This window comes from Delphinus delphis, chromosome 17, assembly GCF_949987515.2.
Source record: "Delphinus delphis chromosome 17, mDelDel1.2, whole genome shotgun sequence".
Classification (NCBI taxonomy): domain Eukaryota; kingdom Metazoa; phylum Chordata; class Mammalia; order Artiodactyla; family Delphinidae; genus Delphinus; species Delphinus delphis.
Genome location: NC_082699.1, coordinates 36678516 through 36699416, shown reverse-complemented (window position 1 = coordinate 36699416; position 20901 = coordinate 36678516). Strand labels below are relative to the sequence as shown.

Here is a 20901-nt window from a genome sequence, read left to right as displayed (position 1 = left end):
TATGCATCAAACGGTTTTATCAAGCTCTTTAGCAAATGAAAATTACTTAAATAAAGCCATTTTGCTTTTCATCATTTACTGTATAGAAATGAATGTGTACATGAGAATGCATGGGTATTTCCAGTCCATTTGATTATCAAGTAGTCATAAAATTATAACGTAAACTTTTAAAAATAAACTTTTTATATTTGGAATAATTTTAGACTTAAGGAAACATTTCAAAGATAGTACAGAGAGTTTCCATATGCCCTTCACTAAGCTATAATAAGGTTTTGCTAATTCAGAATAGTTGTGGAAATTTTATGTTCTGGCCAACTGATAATCTGTGTACCCTCGAAGGATTCAAAATATTCAAATGTGTCTAAGGCATTCAAATATAAAATGGTATACTTAGATAAATTGATTGTGCTTTTCTCATTCTGTAGCTCCATAAAATATAGAAAACTGGACTGAATTTCTTTTGATCTTCACCATACATTAGATAGAGTATTCTTTAAAAAGTCTGCTACTTAACATTTCTTATACATGTAGAGAAAACTTCAATTATTTGAAATTTATCATGGGTTGAAAGATTGCTATATTTATAAAAGTTAAAATGATTTTTTTTCTTCCCCTCAAACTTCTAAATACATAGACTTTCATTTGAAAATCCAGTATGGAAGAAGTTTAGTGCATATTTTATCTCTGAAAGACTGTACACTTTACTTTCAAGCATATATAAAAACATATATAAAAGGTTTCATGTCATTTTCATGAAGATGTTATTTTGGAGGTGAGCATTCCTACATCAGCTTTATTATGATCCGTTTTCTCAAACTTTTAAAATTTGGTCAGCATAAAAGCACAGCATTTCACTTAAAGTGGAACTTCATTTTTTTTTTTTTTTTCCGGAAAGCATGTCATGTACTAGTTATATTTGGTCAACTGGCTATCTGTGAATCCATTCTAATGATTCTTTCTTGCTTCCATCCATGTCAAATCTATATGATCTAATTTTTGTGAGAATTTTGAATGCTCATCAAGATTTTTTAAAGTAATTGTTAGAGCCGGTTAGCCATGGAATCAGGCTCACTATTTATTGAAAGGTGGTAGAATCAGAGCTGTGTGAAAATTATGTTACCCTAACATTTGACTTTCTAACTACCAATTTGACTTTGAAAAAAAAAAGAAAATTACCAGATACAGTTTATTTTCTTTAATAAAATAAAATATACCCATAGAAATTCCCATACTTAAGGAGTGTTGGGAACAGTGTTCCCAAATATCATATTATATAATGAAATATTTAGAGTTGTTTTGGCTTTGAGCATACAAGGCATTTAGACCAATGACCTGTTTTCCTTGTGCTCTGATGACTGGTCTTGCTATTTTTGTTTATTTTTTAGAAGTGAAATGCCCAGCCTTTTAAAACTATGTTTTTGTAGAGAAGCTGAGATAGTGGGCATTGCTTGCTTCTACCCTGTGTAATGACATAACAGTGCTTATGGTGCTTTCCTCCTCTCTCCACCAATTTTTATCCTTTTCATAGATGCACATCGGGAATTCCTTCACAGGCCTGCTTCTGGATATGTGCCAGAGGAGATCTGGAAGAAAGCTGGTAAGAATTGTTTAAAAACACAAATTTAGTGTTCTGGCAGCTGTGTGCAGTTGTTAATGAAGTGACGTGAAGAATGACAAGAAGGGACTTTACTGCTAACAACAACAAAACAAACCCCCACATACAAAATTTAAAAATCCTGATGAATATTCTTAAACCAGGCCTGATTAGAACATGAAATAGTTTTTATTTTAGTGGCATCTGCTAGTGCTACTGTAATGAGAGTCTGGTGATGCTTCTGTTATAAACCCCATTTTTCAGGGGCTATAATGGTTTCAGGCTGGAAGCCTGAGGTCTCAGATTGCATGCAATTTTTCCTTCATGAAAACAAAGTCTGGTGTTTTACTTCAGCCTTCTCTTCTAATTTTTTTTTAATTGGGGTATAATTGACATATATCTCCTGAATTCTTTTTAAATGTATCACAGCAAATCTAGTTCACTTGCTGAGGCACTCAGAAGTTTTATGGTTACAACCAGTTTTTAAAGTTGATCTTTTGTGCTAATTAATATTCAATGACCAGAACTAAATTAAGTTAAATGACAAAGTTGCTAAATTTCTATTTTTCCTTTCCATGTATACTATCTGATTTTCATTAAGGGATATTGTTCTGCGTTTTGAAGTAGATTTAAATTTCTGATGACTCATTGACTTATTGGGCTTAAAGAAGTTCAAATCTGGCAGAATCTTGGTAGAACACCAGCACTTTAAAAGTTGAGCCAAAACCTTATTTTTAAAAAGAAACCAACTCAGGAGATAAAGCACAAACCTGTTTCAAGAGTTAAAAATGACATTGCAAATACATAATGTGGCTTTGAGCTACTATAACTTCAACTGTTAAAATAGTTTGTCTGAGTTGAGAGACTGGAAAATGCTGTTTCTGCAGACGATCAGACGGGTATAGGGCTGAGAACCACAATCAAGGAGGAAAGGGTTTTTTTTTCCCCACAGAAGATTTCTATTTGGGTTTTGATTTGACACAGCTATGTCTATAGTTCTGTGCAACTTGGTGACTCTGGTCCCTTGGCTCTTGTTCGAGTTTTGTGGTTGTTTTTTAAATTTTCTAAGAAATAACTCTTTTTGTAAGTGTGACAGGGAGTTTCAAAATCTGATAGTATAGCAGTGTAGATTAAGAACCAGAGAAAGATCTCTTGCATGTCCAGTATACAAATAAGGTAGATCCATTCAGCCTAAAGGTTAAGGTTTATATATGTGTATGTGTGTGTGTGTGTGTGTGTGTGTGTGTGTGTGTGTGTGTGTGTGTGTGTGTGTATATATATATATATATAATCTGTATAGTCTTACCAGATTTAGAGCATCGCCTCTAAGAAGATTTTCTACCAGGATAATAGTCATGGGATACTCATAAGATGTTAAAATGTGCTGGGTGCCACCTACCTGGAGAAGGAATTGCTACATCTTTCTTCTGACCATTTTTCTTCCCCAATTTTAAGCTGTCAGTTCAACTTATTCCAATAATAGGTACAAAGAGTTGCCATTTTGGATAGCACAAGGATGACTTTTTATGTTGAGGGATAGAATCTCTGCATTTCCCTATTTATGTGTATTTAAGTTAAATCTTGATAGTTCATAAAGAAAAATTGACAGTGAAGTCTTGTGCAATCCAAATTCCTTCTGTGCTATTATCTACTCAAGCCTTTGTTTGACTGCTGTGAAGTGAGAGCAGATTTTTCTGAATATACCACCTTTGTTGGAAAGTCAACTTGAATAGCTATGCACAAAGGAAATCCTACCATAAGTGGTAAGCATTTGGAAGCAGATTCAAAACTTCATTATGTACTTTCCACTTAATCAGTTTTTTTTTTTTTTAACTTGACATGTTGTAATCTATTGAGTCCACTATTATTTTTCTTCACTGTCTGTTTTGTGGGTTTCCGAAACCAGTTCTGGGTGTACTTTGCATCATGGGGACTCTGAGAGGAGGGAAAGAGCAATCCTTGTTTATGTGGTGTCCATGCATTCTCTAAGAAGGGTTAAACCTTATCAAACCATGTTTCAAATATTTTTAATATGTGCCTATCCATCTACATTAGGTCTTCAGTCTAAAATCTGACTTGGAAGTAGTGTCCATTAAATTTGTATTCTTATTACTATCTTAGGGATAGTGATATCCCTAATCTGCTGCAGAAAAACAGTTTGGGAATTGTTTTCTATGGATAGATGCTAAATTTTAAGGAGTATATTGAATCTCTAAAGTATAGATGACAGTTTCACCTGGAAGTCTCAAGTAACTGCTTATAATATTTATCTTTATAGACTTCTTAGAAAGCATTTCTAGTGTTCGAAGTGTCAAGGCATTCCAACATGAGGAAAACACCAAAGGCAGAACAGGACATCTACACTCAGCCTGTTAAAATTTGAAAGCTTTTCCCCCCCAAGAGTCTAAAATTGGCTGTGGGCAATTTTTTTTTCCCTAGGAAAAAACCTATAAAGTGTGTCTTTGCAATGAAACTATTATACACTACCTTTGTGACAAAAGATAAGTAAATAAAATCAAGTTTAAAGCATTTGAAAGATATCAAAGGGGCAGAGCTCTAAAATTCAATGTACTATAACCCATGCATCTTCTTTTCAGAGAAAATTATAATTGCAAAAAGTATATCCTGTGCTTGAAAGTACATCATGTAATATTTTGCACCATTTTATTTTGAAATTATTTCGAACTTGCAGAAAAAGTTGCAAAAAATAGTAAAAACAAATCCCATATACCTTTCTCCCAATTTTCCCTATTTCACCATATTTGCTTTGATGTCTTTTGTTTCTCTCTTCCTCTTTCCTTCCCTCTTTTTCTGTTGTGCATTATATTTTTCACCTCAGTACTTCAGAGTAAGTTGCAGACATGATGTCCCTTTACCGTAAACATTTTAGTGTGTATTTCCTAAGAACAAGGACATTTTCTTGTGTAACCACAGTACAGTTACCACAATCAGGATATTAACATTCATACAACACAATTATTTAACCTACAGACCATATTCAAAGTTTGCATGTAATCCTAATAATACAATATAATATAATGATATCCATATTAAATATTTGGAGTCCTAACAAATGACGAAGGCCATATCAGTTTTCCCCTAAAAGTAGTATTTTTTAAAGCAACCGCAAAGATAACAAAACACACTCTGAAGTTTAAAGGTCTTTATAAAATTGGAAAAAGTCTACCATAAATATAGTTTTTAAATTGCAACTGTTTTCTTCAGTATATTTCTTTTTCAAACGATCAGTGAATGTTTGCAGTTGGTAATAAATATTCAAGCACCTTGCACATGTCCTACCAATTCTCTTTGCTGATCTGTACGTGCCTGTGGGATTAGAATAGGAATGCATAATTTAAATATAAATTGCCTGATTTGCATATACAATTAGTCAAGCTACAGCTTTGATCGTAAGCAAAAATTATTGTCCTGTATTACCACTTAGATAGAATTTTAATTCACCTTGAATATTCAAACCAAATTAGACCCTGACTGTATAGTTAGAAGGGCAGTGCTTCCCTGGTGCCCCAAGTCATTTATGATAGGATAATAAAGGCATCTTTTCACCTCCTGGTGAAGAAGGTGCTGCCAGCTCTGTGCAGTGCTCTGTTTTCAGATTTTAAATACATATCTTAAAGCAACCAACAAAGGCTTAACATATTTTAGTTAATATTTCCAGTCTGGATCTTTCCCTGTAATTTAGTTTATAAAATCTAGCAGACAGTAATTACAAATGAATAAACAAACTTCAGAAATAATTCTGGGAAAATGGTGGAGGCTACAAAAGTCACCATGGTTAATTATTAGTGGAGGGCTTTTCATGATCCTCAAGTCATGAACTATGGATGTGTGAAATATAACTACAGAAATTTAAGGAACTATAGGAGTACTTGCATCTCTTAACATTTTTTATCTACAGTAAAACATTTTTATTAGGAATCTATGTTTTTAATTAAACAGAACATTTAATTAAGGTGCTTTTCAAGTGAGTGAAACAATTAAGTGAAAACACTTGAATGAAACATGTCATAATTAGTTTTAATAGAGTGTTAATTGGTAGTAGGTTTGCCAAGTTAATAATTACTGCTTATTAAATTTTCAATTAATCATTGTCATTTTGCTTTGAATAAAGATGAAAATTAGATAAACTAATTCAGGGGGAGGATATTTTCCCTTGTTAATTAGAACAGTTAATTTTTTAAAATGGAAATTACTTGTTTTAGTTGTCAATCTTATGTTTTACATTAGTCAAATCTTTGCACCCTTTCCACAGCCAAAAATAAAGAGCTAATTTGACACCTTGCAGGTTTGTAGTCAGGCCTGATTGTTTTGGCCTGCAGTATGATTCAATTATATTTGTCTAGTGCAACAGTTGGTTATGCAAGACTGTTTATATTTGATTCAGTAGATGGACAACAGCTGAAAGTCTGGAAATGAGAAAATGATTTTTTTTTTAAATCCCTACCATTTAGTCTATAGAGTCATATGTCCACATTACTCAGGAAATGACAAGAAAAAGAAAAGCTGGATCTTCTGTATGTTTCATCTTCAATTTTCTTTAAAAGGGCTGCATTAAATTAATTTCGTTATTGTGTTGTATCTTTTACTAGCAAAATAACTTTGCATTTACATATGTGTCTGTGTAAAATCTGTTCCCTTCCTCTCTTTCCCTGAAAGCTTTACCCCTGTACTCCCTGTGTTCATATTAACCTATTGCATTGTGGCAAAACACCTTCTTCTTGTGTCTGAATTATCCAGGCAGGATTCTTGTGGTTATTTTCGCCTTTTGTCTACTTAGTCTGGTCTCAGAATCCTTTCTGGGGTACTAGTTTGGTAGAAAAGTTGTAGTGATGCTACAGTAGTTTAAAAGATATTCCCAGGAGTGTAAATTAAAGGAAAAAATCTCACCCTTTGCTCTCTTAAAATGAATTTCCAAAATGTGGTTCTTTAGACAGCCGGAAGAACTGCCCAGTAATTGGGATGAAAGTCATGCGTGTTGTCTAGCATTCTGTGTAACAGCGATCAGTAGCCCAGGTCCCGCGCTAACAAAGAGCTGTTCTCTTGTCCGGTCCGGCCCGCCTGGCACGCAGAGGAGGCGGTCAACGAGGTGAAGCGGCAGGCGATGACCGAGCTACAGAAGGCTGTGTCCGAGGCGGAGCGGAAAGCGCACGATATGATCACCTCGGAGCGCGCCAAGATGGAGCGCACGGTGGCAGAGGCCAAGCGGCAGGCGGCGGAGGATGCTCTCGCTGTCATCAACCAGCAGGAAGATTCGAGCGAGGTGAGGTGCCAATGGAAGACTCCCTGGGGAGATGCTTCCGTTAATGAGGGCGGGCCTTTTCGATTTCAGGAGATCACAAGTAAAGGCGGATATTGGAGTTGAGACAAACGAATCTTTTGGGGGGGGGGGGGAATTGGAGTAGGCTTGGCACTTGTGGAGTTGACCAAGAGCTGATCAAATTTTGTTTTTATTAAAGGCCTAAAAGAACAACTGCCAAAAAAGATTTTTAATATATTTGGTGGGTAACAGATTAAAGTGAAATTCTTAGAACTTCCTAGCACTATTGAGATTCAGAATTCTGTTGTGTGTGTGTGTGTGTTAGCATATGTGTGTGGTTTCCTTCTAACAGCTGGGATTTAGGAGAGAGACCCTGTGTAAGCTGTGTAGTCTGAAGACATATTGCAGGCCAGGGATCAAAGTCACTTCCTTAACTATTGGTTCTGAAGTCGAATGCTAAACCAACGCTTGCATCAATTAAACATTTCTAAGAGATCTTCTGCACAGTCTGTTTTTGCACATTATTTGTAATAACCATTATGATGGTCATTTCATACCATAACATCACTGCCAGAGGTAATATTATTTAGTGTTATTACAGTATATTTAAAACACATTAACACGTAGCCTAAATGGCGGAAGGATCTGGGAAGTAACTAAAACACAGTGTCTAACAGAATGCCTTTCAACAGAGACTAAAGTCAGAGCAACATGGTAACGCTCTGCATTAACACAGCACCACAATCCCCAACCCAAAGGACCCTTAGATAAGGACTACAGTTAACTAGTCACACCATGCTGAACTAGCAACAGCATAAGCTGATAAATCAACGGTCCACTAAAACACATATCTACAATTTGTGAAGGAGAGTAAGAATTTAATTTGTACCAGGCTCGTCTGTAGATGAAAGACCCTGTGGGAATTATTCGATATCCAGAGTTTCTATTTAATGTGTAGCAGATGAATAGCAAGGGGACAAAAGCAATTGATTTTCAACATTTGAAAGTTTCTCGGGAAAAGAGGGACAAAGGGAAGTGTGTCTGCCCTTTAACTGCAGACTTTTCCATCGTTGAATTAAACTAGACATAAATTCAATTTTACTGGCATCTTATGGCTAAGATATTTAAAGACTTTGTTTTGTGTTTTTTGAAAGAAAACACAAATTTTATTAGCATCTTTTGGACAGAATTTGTCCTGCTCTATTCAAGTTAGTAATACTGTGAGGCACAGTTGTTGCCATCATTAAAACATTATCACTTTCATATGAACGTTTTAGGGCTGTTATGCATGTTAAGAGTATTTTATAGGTCACTAAATTCTAAAGATAAATATCTTGGAGAAATTGAGAATTAAGTCTTTATATTTGGCTAATAATGCTGTATTTCTTTAGTATCTATAAGCTGTGTACCTTTATTTCTAATATCCAGAAAAATATATGAGCTTGACACTGGTATTGAGCATTATAAAAATATGGTGTATCGAGCAGTAACTAGAAATAGTAGATAGGATGAAATAACCTAGATATGAGTGATCTTCTAAAGTAACTGTTTTCTTTCTTTCTTTTTGGGTATCTTGAAAAACTGATCTTTAATAGCACTACCCTTGTCTTCGGTGACATTTCTCAAGGATTTTAAAGTAGACTATGCTAGGAGGAAAGGTTTGGGAGCCAGAGAGCCACATTTAATTCCTGGCTCCATCTATTATAATTCTGTGATTTCAAGAAAACCACTAAACCTCTAAAAGCTTTGGTTTTCTCATCTCATACGGTGGCTAGAACCTTGAGATGTAATCATTTTATCATGTTGCAGGTGAGGAAGCTCACATGGCTAGTCATGCAGCTAGGGGTTGGCAGGATCCACGCTGGAGCTCTCAGCATGCTGTCAGTCCTTACATTGTTCCAGAACAATGAAATAAGCATCATGAAGGTCATTTTTGGATACAGATTTTAAAACTGTACCCTATGGACATTTTTTTTAAAATCAGGTTTACAACCTGCCCAGGGCAGTTTGTTATTTGATACATATTACTCTAAATTATATCCATTTATTTATTTATTCTGTCAAGAGCAAATTATTCTATGTCGTGGACAGCGCTAGACACTGAAGATACAGTGGTTCCTACCTTCTTGTTCAGTATAATTCATTAGAAGAATCAGATCACTATATTATGAGTCTTAGTAGAGTTTAGTGCAAAGGCTTCTGGGAAAAAATTTTGTTTCATCTGATACTTAAGGATAATCAGGAGCTGTTCAGCAGCAACCTTCCACCCACCTCCCACCCCACCCCCACATTGCCTCATCACTGCTTTTTTGGTCCATGCGCACGTCAGTGCCTTCTTGCAGGGAAGATGGGAAGGCAAGCTTTGCTAGGCTTTGCAAACAAGATGACTATGTGGCTGGTGAGTGTTTTGGAAGGATCACTCAGGCTGCAGTGTGGAGAGAGATGAGAGGAAATGAAAAGGAGGGACCGATCTGTTTCAGGATACAGATGAGGAGGAAGATGGTTGGATGAAGATGGTTGGCAGTGGTGCTGGGGGTGGAGAAAATTGAACCCGTGAGATAAAATGGGCAGAATTTGGGCTTCCCTGCTGGCGCAGTGGTTGGGAGTCCACCTGCCGATGCAGGGGACACAGGTTCGTGCCCCGGTTCGGGAGGATCCCACATGCCGCGGAGCGGCTGGGCCCGTGAGCCATGGCCGCTGAGCCTGCGCGTCCGGAGCCTGTGCTCCGCAACGGGAGAGGCCACAACAGTGAGAGGCCCGCGTACCGCAAAAAAAAAAAAAGGCAGGATTTGATGATTGGCCAGCTGACAAGGAAGGGAGAGAGTTGTGGTTTTTCAGTAGACATGCAGAGTTTGGGGTGTACACATCAGGTGATCTTCCTTAAGCATTAAACCTTTAAAAACTTACTGGCTTTGATCTGCCCAGCGGTTTTTTGTGAAGGTAACCTTTCTTCATTTTTTTTTTTTTTTTTTTGTGCATAAACAACAAAAGTTAAAACATTTTAAGAAGTTCAAATCAATTATTTAATTCAACTAGACAGACAGATTTCCTCTGTAGATTGGAAAGGGCAAATAGAGCACAAAGGCCTAAATAGTTTATGCTGTCTAATGTGAAAACCAGGATGTTGATCCTCAGCCCAGGTGCCTGCCTCGCAGGCCACTTCTTTAGTAGCTACACGGCAGTACACTCGACTCCTTCAGGATATTCCCATCCAGTTCTCTAATTTCACTTTGGTTTGTAGACTAATAATCATTATTACTAACCGTTAGAATGACACTGGACTGCTTAGGCAGACGCAAGCAAATGACATTTTCTGTACTTTCTCTTTTAAAGTGTATTACATATTTCATCAAGAATGTAATGCTAGCATTAGCATAAATCAAAAGAAGGGAAATTCAGTGAATCTGGCTATCTTCAACCATTTTAATTTTTTCTATATTCATTTCTGGTTCCTATCTGTAAACATATAGAGTCTTTTTTTCCAGTGAATATTGTTAGATTTGGACTATTTCAAAAGGAACCTGCCACAGCTTTTCTTTGAGATCTGTAACTTGTTCTGGCTTAGGGGATCAAAGCACATGGCTGGAATTGAGCCTCGAACAGAGAGCAAATAGTTGTGCTGTTCCAATAGTTAGTTTCGAGTTTAAGCCACTAAAGTGATATTTTCCCCCAGATTGAAACAATCTTTATTCATTATTCCTAGATAGGTGCAGAAGTGCACACGCTTATATTGGGTGGTTTTGTGGCACTTAAGCAGAAACACTGACTGAACCTTTAAACTTTGTTTCCAGAACCTGCTGAGCCCTAATAGTGGGAACAGGTCACTCTGACAGGTTCATCTTCATTACCCCCTCTAGAATTAATAGAGCCATCCCCAGTGGATCCTGTGCAGTGCGGCCCAGACTCTGGGGATGGACTAAGTGGACTCAGTAGGAGGTAGTCACCACACAGTTACTACACACAGTCTCCCAGCATGGCTCCCATTAAAGCCTCACAATCTGATCAGACCTGTCGATCCCCAGAAGAATTTGGAGCTCTCACAGTATGAGCTGATTCTATGTTACCTAAGATTTTTGCTTATTTGTTTCATTTATTAAAAGACCAGCTGTCTGAATCCATAGATGTTCATGGTGTATTGGATGGTCTGGAATGACATGGAGTGGTTCACCTCTTGGAACTTTGGTTTTTCTCATCTATAAAACTGGGATAATGTTTATAACTCACTTTGCAAGGTGGTTGAGAGGTACAAATAAGATGAGTAGAAGTCTTTTATAAACAAGTCACCTTATAAAGAGCAGCGTGAGTATGTAAGAGAGAGAAAAAATAAAAAACAATTAAGAAGCTATTCTAACAGGAAGGGCAGGGAAGGAATAGTAACCGTGAGATTGGAAAGGAAGGGAGACCATGGGGGAAGCAGGGTCTGTAGGATTTGGCACTGAGAGGTTTCAGGGGAGTTTCCAGTGAGATGACAAAGTCGTTGGCCTGAGCGTTGCCAGTGACTGAAAAGGACCACACCAGAGTCAGGTTTAGGGATTACTGACTTGGGTGACAGAGGAGCATCCTGGTGGCGCTACAGAACAGGCAATTGAAAATAAGAGACAGCAGCTCAGGAAAGAAATGAAGGCTGGAGGAAGGTTTGAGAGTCATTTTCTTACAGCTAATGGTTTAAGACCATGACTGCCAAGGTAGAGTGTAGGAAGGAAAGGATATTTCTTTTCTTTATGCCAACTTCCCTCCTTGCCAAGTATTTAGGGGAAAATGAAAAACTAGAAGAGGAAGAGGTTATAGTATAAGAAACAGAATTTTATTATCTTGAAACCAAAGTTAGAGGGACTTTCAATAAGGGAAGTTTTTTTTTAAAAAAGGAGGAATGGGGAAAAGGTCAATAGTGCTAAATCTTCAGAAGGTCTGAGGGCAGCGAGGAAGGAGAAAAAGTAACTGGCCACTAATGACGTATAAGTGGAAGTAAGCTCATGTTCTGTCTGTGTAGCTGTCAATGCCTATCAAGGGAGGCACAGGGCCACGAGCTTTCTAATTGTAAAGGTTGTGCCATGCAGAGATGGTATGTAGTCTCATTTGCTTTCAGCCAGTGCCAAGAGGAGGAGGTGGTGTTAGTTCCTGCCGTTTATTCAGGACCCACCGAACATCAGGACACTTTAGTTAGCACTGACATAATCCTGAATAACCCTATCGTTATGATTCCTACTTTATAGGTACTGTCACTCTACGAGGTTAAGTAACTTGCCTGTAGTTCTGAATCCACTAAGTGATATAGTTGGAAGTGAAAAACCAAGAAAGGGTGACTGGAGCCACTCAAAATTGGAAGCCATTTCCATTACACACCATGATACCTTGTCTTTGGTGTTCCAACTTCCTGGTTCAACCTCTGTGTACTTTCAGGGTTGAAGTGCCCTCCTAACCTTATTCCTGCCAAAACAGGCTCTAAGAAAGATCTGAAATAGGCAAAACGTGGCATTTTGGAAAGAGTATTTGGTTTGCAGTGCAAGGACCTGAGTGAATCAAACCTTACCTATGTAATTTCATATCTAGGCAAATCATTTACTATAAAAGTTATTTACATTTTGAGAATTTTAATTATAATCATTCTACTTTATTCGTTGAACATCACTTGCGTGCAAAGGTTTTTCTGGAGAATTATAGGTGTGTGAGACCTGGAGAAACTTTTTAGGAGAAAATGTTTTGTTTCTGGTAAAAGGAATTTCCAACAGTAAGAACCAGAAAGGATATTATTTTGCTGGTAGGACAGAAAGACCATTCTCTCTGTATCTAAAATAACAAGATGAAGGAAATAATTTTGTTCTTAGGGACAAAAAAGAATTGCTGATATGAAACAAGTATCAACAATCTTTGACATGCAGCTTTGACACCCAAAGCTTCAACTCATCATTTCCATTTCCCTAGGTAGCACCAGTACATTTAGAAAAGGGAGGGTTGTGTTCTGCCTCCTATTTTTCATCTGAGTCCTAGCCTAATTTTGGCCAATTGCTGATTCCCATAATAGGGAGGAAAACATTCCTTATGCTGAAAAGGGAATAATATTCACAAATAAAGGGAGACTATAAAGTGCCATGGGCTTTGGGAATGAAATTTGCTATGAAATGGTATTCTCGAGACTTCTGTACTATTTTGGTAATTCAGTCGCCAGCATCATTGCTTAGAGGACTGAAAGGGAAGCTCAGTTATATGAAAAATTAATGAATGAATGAATGAATGAAAGAAGCAACTATCAGGTAATACTAGCCTGAATATGAAAAGCACAAATTGAAAAATATAAAATTAGATTAAGCCATTGACCACCTTAATCCCTGCCCTACAGTTACACCCCTGGGTATCATACACAATTTGCAGTTTCCACCTTTGTGTATGGCAGAAAGCTTAGAAACTTAAAATGGTTAAAATTAGAGTACTCATAAGATTCTGCACATTGCACAGTTCCCAGAAGTGATGGTTGAGAGGCCAAGTGCCAGTGGTCAGGCATCAGTCTTACAGGTATGGATTAGTTAACAGGAAATTTGGTAGAGCCACCCAGGAGAAATTAATAGAAATTGCTATGTCTGTCTTCTAATGAACTTTTAAAAAGGAATATGCACTTTGGGGATTTCCATTGGTTGAACACTTGAGCTAAAGTTCCCTATACATTCATGGCAATGCAATGTCAACAGCAATAAAAATATGCAGGTTTTTTCCCACCAGCTCATTTGAATTGCTCTTTGTTTGCACCTTCCTAAAGTCAAAGGTTGTTTTTGTCTCAGTGGTGGGTGGTAAATGAATGGGATTGAACAACTTCGGAGTGGGACTGGAGGTAAAACTAACCAGAGCCCTCGAATCCTGGGTCAGAATCCAGAAATGCTAGGCAAAAAGGCTCCATTCCCAGCAGCTTCATAATCCAAAACATCTGTTTCTATGTTTGGCACAATTCCACTTTTTTATTTGTAAAATTGTTCCCATCTTTGAAAACACTTTAAAAAATAAAGAAGTCCCCATTCTGTCTCCTCTTTCCATTCCCCAACACATGCATTTGTAATTACCTGGTTTAGTCTGTGTGTTTAATCAACTTAAATTGAGAAGGTTGCCTACATCTGATTTCAATCTGAAGGAGCCATTGAGAACTGGGCAGTTACTGCCTTGTGTCTGCCAAGATGTGCCTCTGCCAGAAAGCGGATAGGACTCACACCAGGGTATTTCCTAAAGAAGCCACTTAACTCAGATTAGATGTTTAATTTCCTTAAAATATTGTTTTGGATCTGGGTCTGTGTTCTCTAATTGGGATTTTCTGATGTTATTTAGGAATTTCACTTATTTCTGAGTTTGTTCCAGGATCCAGCTGGCATTATTCTAAATGCCTAAAGCTCAAGGAAGTAAACTTTCCTGAGTGATGAGTGTCATACCTCGCTGCTCTGGAGGATGGGCCAGGCCCATGTTTGTTCAGGCCTTTGTGGAACCATTGTCCTTGCAATAAGATTGAATTAATTTTGAGAAAGAAGGGCTTCTAATTTTGGTAATGAAGCCTCTGATCAGAGGTACATATTTTTTGGGATATTTTCCTGGCTAAATTAAAGGGAAGTAGGAAAAAAAATTACTTTCTGGTACTATTAATTTTAATTCCATTTTTATTTATGATATTAACATATAAATCAAGCTTCTAGATTTCTTCAGCTATGTTCACTGAAAACACCTTCCACTGGCCAGAGTTTGTGATCTTAAAGTTTTAATTTTTTTTCCCTTCATGGGCCATAATTTCGGAATGGTAAAGAAATATGAACATAGGGCTTAGTTCTTTCTAAAAGTTTTAAGCTGTAGTTCTTGAGTTTTTAGGCTTCCAGCACTTGAAAGACTCTAGGAGCTCCTTTAGTTTTTAGCCAAATTAGAATGAGTGCTAAAAATTGCTGTGCATATTTTGCACAGTGGTGAAGCTGTACACAGACCAGGGTGATGGGCTGACATTCCACTGGGGCATTTTTAATAGGCTTATGAGCCCACCTTAAGCCACACAGCCAACATGCTGAAAGCAAAATAATTGCAGGGAACATAGTGGGGAGATTTTTAATATCCATATATATCATGGCTTTAAAAAAGGTATTTTAACTGTGACACAGCTACATACTATCAGCTGGTTGGGGTTACCAGATTACAGTCGGAAGTTTGTTTTGCAAGAAAATAAAACCAAGATAGGAAGATACAGGATAAAAGGATTAATGTCAAAAGCTAAGATCACTTGCTATAACATTTCACAATGGGGATGGTCTTGCCAAAGGAAACACAAACGTTTCAAGTTGGCTTCCTGAGGTTCCCCCTTCTCCTGGAAGGGTCCTTAGGGCACTGTCATTGTTAGTCTCCTCCCTGACACTTCCTCATTCCCCAGGATCTGTCCCATTTAGGGGTTCTTCCATCTCTAGTATGTCTGTCCCCAGATTCACAATGTGTTTTATCTCAGAGGCAGCCTCATTTCTGCTTTTCTCACTTCTTGGAAAGCACCAGTGGAGATTGGCAGTAGGCTTGCTAGGGTCCTAAAACTTCACAGATATTTATTGAGCACCTACTATATATATCAGGCACTGTTGTGGGTACTTAAAATATATCAGAGAAAAAACAAACCAAGGATCCAATCTCCAGGGAGCTGAAGTAAAGGGGATTGTTTCGAGGCTTTCCTACCATTTGGTTGTCAGGTACAGTGAATAACTGATTGCAGTGGGAAGAGCTAAACACATGCCCTACTTTTTCTGGTCTGTGGTAGAGCAGAGGATAGAATCCTCTATCTAGTCCATTATATTCCTTTGAATCAAATAGAGCATCCTCATAGTCCCTTTGTGTTAGTGTCTTGAAGGAAGAAGCTTCTGCCAGGAGTGCTATCTTTGAGTCTTTCCATGGTGGTAGTCGTATTAGAAAGGAGAAAATTTAGATGCCGCAGTTGTTAGTATGGGTGAACAGAGAATTTAGATGTGAAGATAACTAAACCTAAAGGGAAGGGGTTTTATAGTACAAATGGAAAAGAGCCTCAACCAGTTTGTCTAGAAGTCATAATAGTTTTTGGCAGAAAAGTCTGGGCAGTTACACCAAAACCTGCATCTTCAGGGTGTTTAGTGTGTGTACACATACACACCTGGATTTTTCATTCTTATAGTTCTGAAAAATAAGGGGGTAGTGCTGCCTAGCATATTTCCTTAGACCTTAGCCTGGTCAATGTAATAATTTGGGATTTCACTTTCTTCTGCCTTCTCCAATAGAGTTGCTGGAATTGTGGCCGTAAAGCGAGTGAAACCTGCAGCGGCTGTAACACAGCCCGATACTGTGGCTCGTTTTGCCAGCACAAAGACTGGGAGAAGCACCACCACATCTGTGGACAGACCCTGCAAGCCCAGCAGCAGGGGGATACGCCTGCTGTCAGCTCCTCCGTCACGCCTAACAGCGGGGCCGGGAGCCCAATGGACACACCACCAGCAGCCACCCCGAGGTCGACCACCCCGGGGACCCCTTCCACCATAGAGACAACCCCTCGCTAGATGTGCACTCAGAACTGTCAGAGGAAAGACAACACAACCAACGTGAAACCAATTCCTCATCCTCAGATGCTCAAAGTTGTTTTTTGTTTGTTTGTTTGTTTATAGATGGACTATCCTGGTTCAGTACTTCAGCAAGAGAGAACCTAACTGTATCTTGAGGCGTTAGTAAAACAGAGGGCCAGTAACGGGTCGTAATGACTTACTGTGGATAACAAAGATTTCTTTTCCTTAGAGAACTGAAAAGAGAGCAGAAAATATAACATGAAATGATAGATTTGACCTCCTCCTTGTTATTTTCCAGTAGCTGGGATTTTAAACTAGATGACCTCATTAACCGATGCTTTACCAAACAGCAAACCAAGAGATTGCTAATTGCTGTTGAAAGCAAAAATGCTAACATTAAAAGTCACAATGTTCTTTATATACAATAATGGAAAAAAAGAGGAAAACCCTCAAGGGCATGAGCATTGGCTACAGCAGTAGACATTTTAACAAGAAGATGAATGGCGTCCGTGGGTTGCTAACTGAACTTTGAAGACCCGCCACAAAACGCGCAGATGTGTAGCATATTGGAAGGAGACACAGATGTTCGGTTTTTTTCCTGTTTCTGAAAAGAAATAATATCCAGGTCAACAGAAGGAAAAATGAAAGATGATTTGCAGTGGGATATGTGAATACAGCAGCAAGAAAAAAATGCCATAACATAAAAGGCTCCTTTATATATATATACACACACACACAGAAGTAAGAGACTCAGCCTGCAGTTGTTAGCATCCTGGCAGCTTTGACACCAGCCAGCTGCCCTAAACAGCCCTCAACGTTTCTTCACTTTTTCAAGGTTCCACAGAGCAAGACATTGGGTCTATTCCAGCTCATTCATTTTATATTGAAAAATAATTTTTAAAAATGATGGCTCCAGCTCCAGCCCCTTTCTAAATTTTTTCAACCCCACCCTGTTTGGATTTTTAATTAAAAACTAGTAGTTCTCTTGGTGTTAAAACACTTCTGTCCTGTGAGGTTTCCCAATGGTGTTTTTCTTGTAAACGTGCTGGACGACTGTGAAGACGCGTTGTAGTTTAACCACGTGCCCACATTTAGTCTCTTTATTCCTAGTTGGTGAGAAACCTGTATCTTTCTATGCTGCTTTTATATCTGTATGTATTAGTGGTATTTCTCTAGTAGTTCAAAAAAAGAAAAAGAAAAAAGGAAAAAAAAGACTTTTTTTGGTTGTCCTCAAGAAAAGAAAGAAAAAGGCTATCTTTCGGAGCTGCTATTTCATTCTCTTATAGAATTTTTTTTTTTTCCTGAAAACCAGCATGCTTCACGGAATGCTAACATATTGGTGTTTTTGTAAGAGGGATGTACATAAATGTATTTTGCACTGTCACAATGACTCCCTAGGCATGCTTTTTTTTTTTTTTTGAGCAAACTCTTTAAATATGCTAGAGCCATGTCACCAAGTTTAGCTGTAGCATAGAGTAGTAGTGGAATTTTTCTTTTTTCTTTTTTTCATTGAAAAATCATTATTAGGGACTTTAAAAAATAACAAGATATCCTACTTTAAAAAAAAAGACAGTGCATGCGTATTGCTGTAAGGTTGTTTAAGTATTTCTAATTTTACAAAAAAAAAAAAAAAAGATAAATCATTAGAGCTCCAAATGCTGAGGTGTAGACTGACAGCTTTAACACTGCTGAATGCCAGGTTATACAGTATTCTTAAAAAAAGGGAAGTCAGCCAAAGACTGATCTGATGGACCAAAATCGGAATTTTGAAAAGCACCAGTACTACTTTCCAAAATGATCAGCAGGTTAAACATGTTCAGCAAGGTATAGTGTGAATCCATTAACCCTTCGTCGTCCAGGGTCCAGACCAGAACTACTTGTTAGTTTTGAAAACAGTAGCCCAGAATGTGGTTATGTGCTTTAGGGAAAGTCAGCAGTGCTGCAGGCTGTGTAGACAACCAAAGTTTTCAAGGCTGGGAAGACACTTCTCCACATACATACACATACCAGGCATTGATTTAAAAATCTGAAATGGTCCATTAGCTTTGGTTTTGTTTTGTTTTTAAATATAGCCTTGGACACAGTTTTAAATGGCTTTTAAGTATCTGCATATAGGTAATCTTAAATCTCTTAAACCTAACATTTTTTTGCATTTTCCCCTGTATTTTCACATACAAGTTGACTTTAATTTTGTTTGGGTGGTATGTTTATTTTTAAATGGCTTTTTAGTTTAGAAACTTCTGATGAGCAAATACATCTATCTTCATGTTGGAAGTCCATCTGCCAGCACACCTGCTTAAAGTGAGATGAAAGCACATAACCAGGCTCTGAATGGGTTATATTTTATCATGGTGCTCCCAGAATCCTTTGACCTCACTCTGCTTTCTAGTCTGCTTGTGACACTGGACAGTCCTTTCTTACAGAGCTATTATATGTTCTAGGCTACGAAGGGTTAAATAATCCCAAAAATGAGGTATGTCATACCCACACGTCTTTATCTCTAGAAGCTGTGATGTATGTGAAACAGCACTGTTATTCTTAACACTAGTGTGTAAAATAAGGATTAGTACAGTACGTCTCATTACTTTTAATTCAGGGCACCCTGAGTGAAAACAAATACAAAAAATCCCTAACTCTGAGCTCTATCTCTGATTCCTCTTCCTCCTTCCCCTCTTCCTCCTCCTCTTCCTCTCCTCCTGTTTTGCTACATTCTCCTCAGTGGCAAAAAGTTTCACTCTACCTCTGACAGCATGTATATTGCACCAGTAGCTAACAAAAACTGGTCTAGTCAAACCAAATGGGCACAAAAGAACCAGGATACCAAAAGTTAAGCTCATACAGCTGCAAACCATATCACTTCTTGGTAACAATGCAGACCTCATAAACCTAAAGAAGAGAAAGAAAAGAAAACTTTTGTTACTTTCCTTTTTTGCTTGTCACTTATATACAGGCTATGTGAGAGTATAATTTGTAGGTATAACACATTTAAAAAAAAAGTTATCTTCATTGGATAGAATTGAATGGTGGTCGCTGATAGGAATAGGGCGTCCTCTATCTCTTATCTCTGTCTCTGACTCTTTTTCTCTTTTTCTCTGTCAGGAGACTGTGTGTGACAGGGCCACCTGTCTTTTTTTTTTTTATCCTTAACTTTTTTTTTTTTTTTTTTTAAATGTGTAGGTGCATGTCTTGGGGATTTAAAAATTTCAAGGCTGGTTTACTTATGCAAAGCATGCCTACGTCTGGAATACTTAGGGAAAGAAAGCGACTCCATGTTGTCCGAATTCCTCAAGGGACAGAAAAAAATTGGAGACTGTTGAAATGCAGATTTGAAGTAATTTTTTAAAATATTATTTTGGGTTCTGCGACATTGTGAAAAATTAAAGTTGTTGTGCAATACTTAATTCAGACATGTACCACAAGTTAACGGTAGACTAACACTGGGGGGCGGGGTCTAGGCATCATGCTTTTGTCAGCATACTCTTGAGCTTTTAAGTCTACTATGTCTGAACTGTGGTTTCTTGTTTATCTTTTTTTTCCTTAGTTGGACTGTAATGTATGGTCTGTCAACCTGTGAATCTTTAAAGTATGATTCAGGTATTGTTGTATTCTTTACTGTGTAATAAAAAAAGTTTAAAAAAAAATCTGTATTCTCCTGCCTCCCTTATCCTCAGTGTGTACCACGGCTGTCCACACAGTGACCCTGGTCTGGGTGTCCATCCTCATCCTCCATGGTGCTGAAGCACGTCTGTAGAGTTTTTAATTAATTAATTAATTTTTTGACTGCGTCAGGTCTTAGCTGTGGCATGTGGGATCTTTCGTTGTGGCGCTTGGACTTGGTTGCCCTGCGGCATGTGGGATCTTAGTTCTCCGACCAGGGATCGAACCCGCGTCCCGTGCATTGGAAGGCAGATTCTTAACCACTGGACCACCAAGGAAGTCCCATGTCTGTAGAGTTCATTCAACTACAAAGAATGCCTCTGTAACAGGAATTGGCTCATCCATGATTGATGAATAGGGAATGATGTCAGAAGAGTGCCCAAGTCAAGTTAGTTCAGGGGGCTGTTACCCAGGCAAGAGGAGCCAGGAAAAATGGGAAGAGAGCTACAACCTTACAGAGGAAAGGAGGGCTTGGTTTGCTTAGTTTAGCTGCTGCATAGGCGGGGCAGCAGAGGCCTTTTTGGCTGTATTTTGATAAAATTAGAAATGAGTTTCCTGCTTCTGGGTCGACTGTGCCAGAAAGGTTCATCCCAACCTTGAGCACTGGCTCTTCCAGTGCTCAGCTCACCCAGGCACACCTGAATGGCAGACCCACTGCTGCAGGGCTTGCTTCCATTTGCCTTGTCCACCATCCTCTAAAAGTTGCCAGCATCTCCATTCTTCTTTTTGTATATTGTTAGACATCCCCTGTGACAATCTCCGCCTTTGCTGGGAAGTCGGAAGTATTCCCTCTGACATACATTTTTTCATGCTCTAGTTATAAACTTGATTAAGGTTTGAAGCCCCAA

At 38.1% G+C, this 20901-nt stretch overlaps 1 protein-coding gene across 1 annotated transcript in view; it reads left to right on the top strand.

The window, feature by feature from the left end:
- RUNX1T1 (RUNX1 partner transcriptional co-repressor 1) overlaps positions 1-20009 on the top strand; it is a 130085-nt gene extending 110076 nt beyond the window's left edge. Inside the window, 3 exon segments of the mRNA XM_059994885.1 lie at positions 1529-1597; positions 6685-6875; positions 16118-20009. Coding sequence (XP_059850868.1) covers positions 1529-1597; positions 6685-6875; positions 16118-16393 — 536 coding nt within the window. The 3' untranslated portion in view covers positions 16394-20009.
- Positions 20010-20901: the final 892 nt, after the last annotated feature.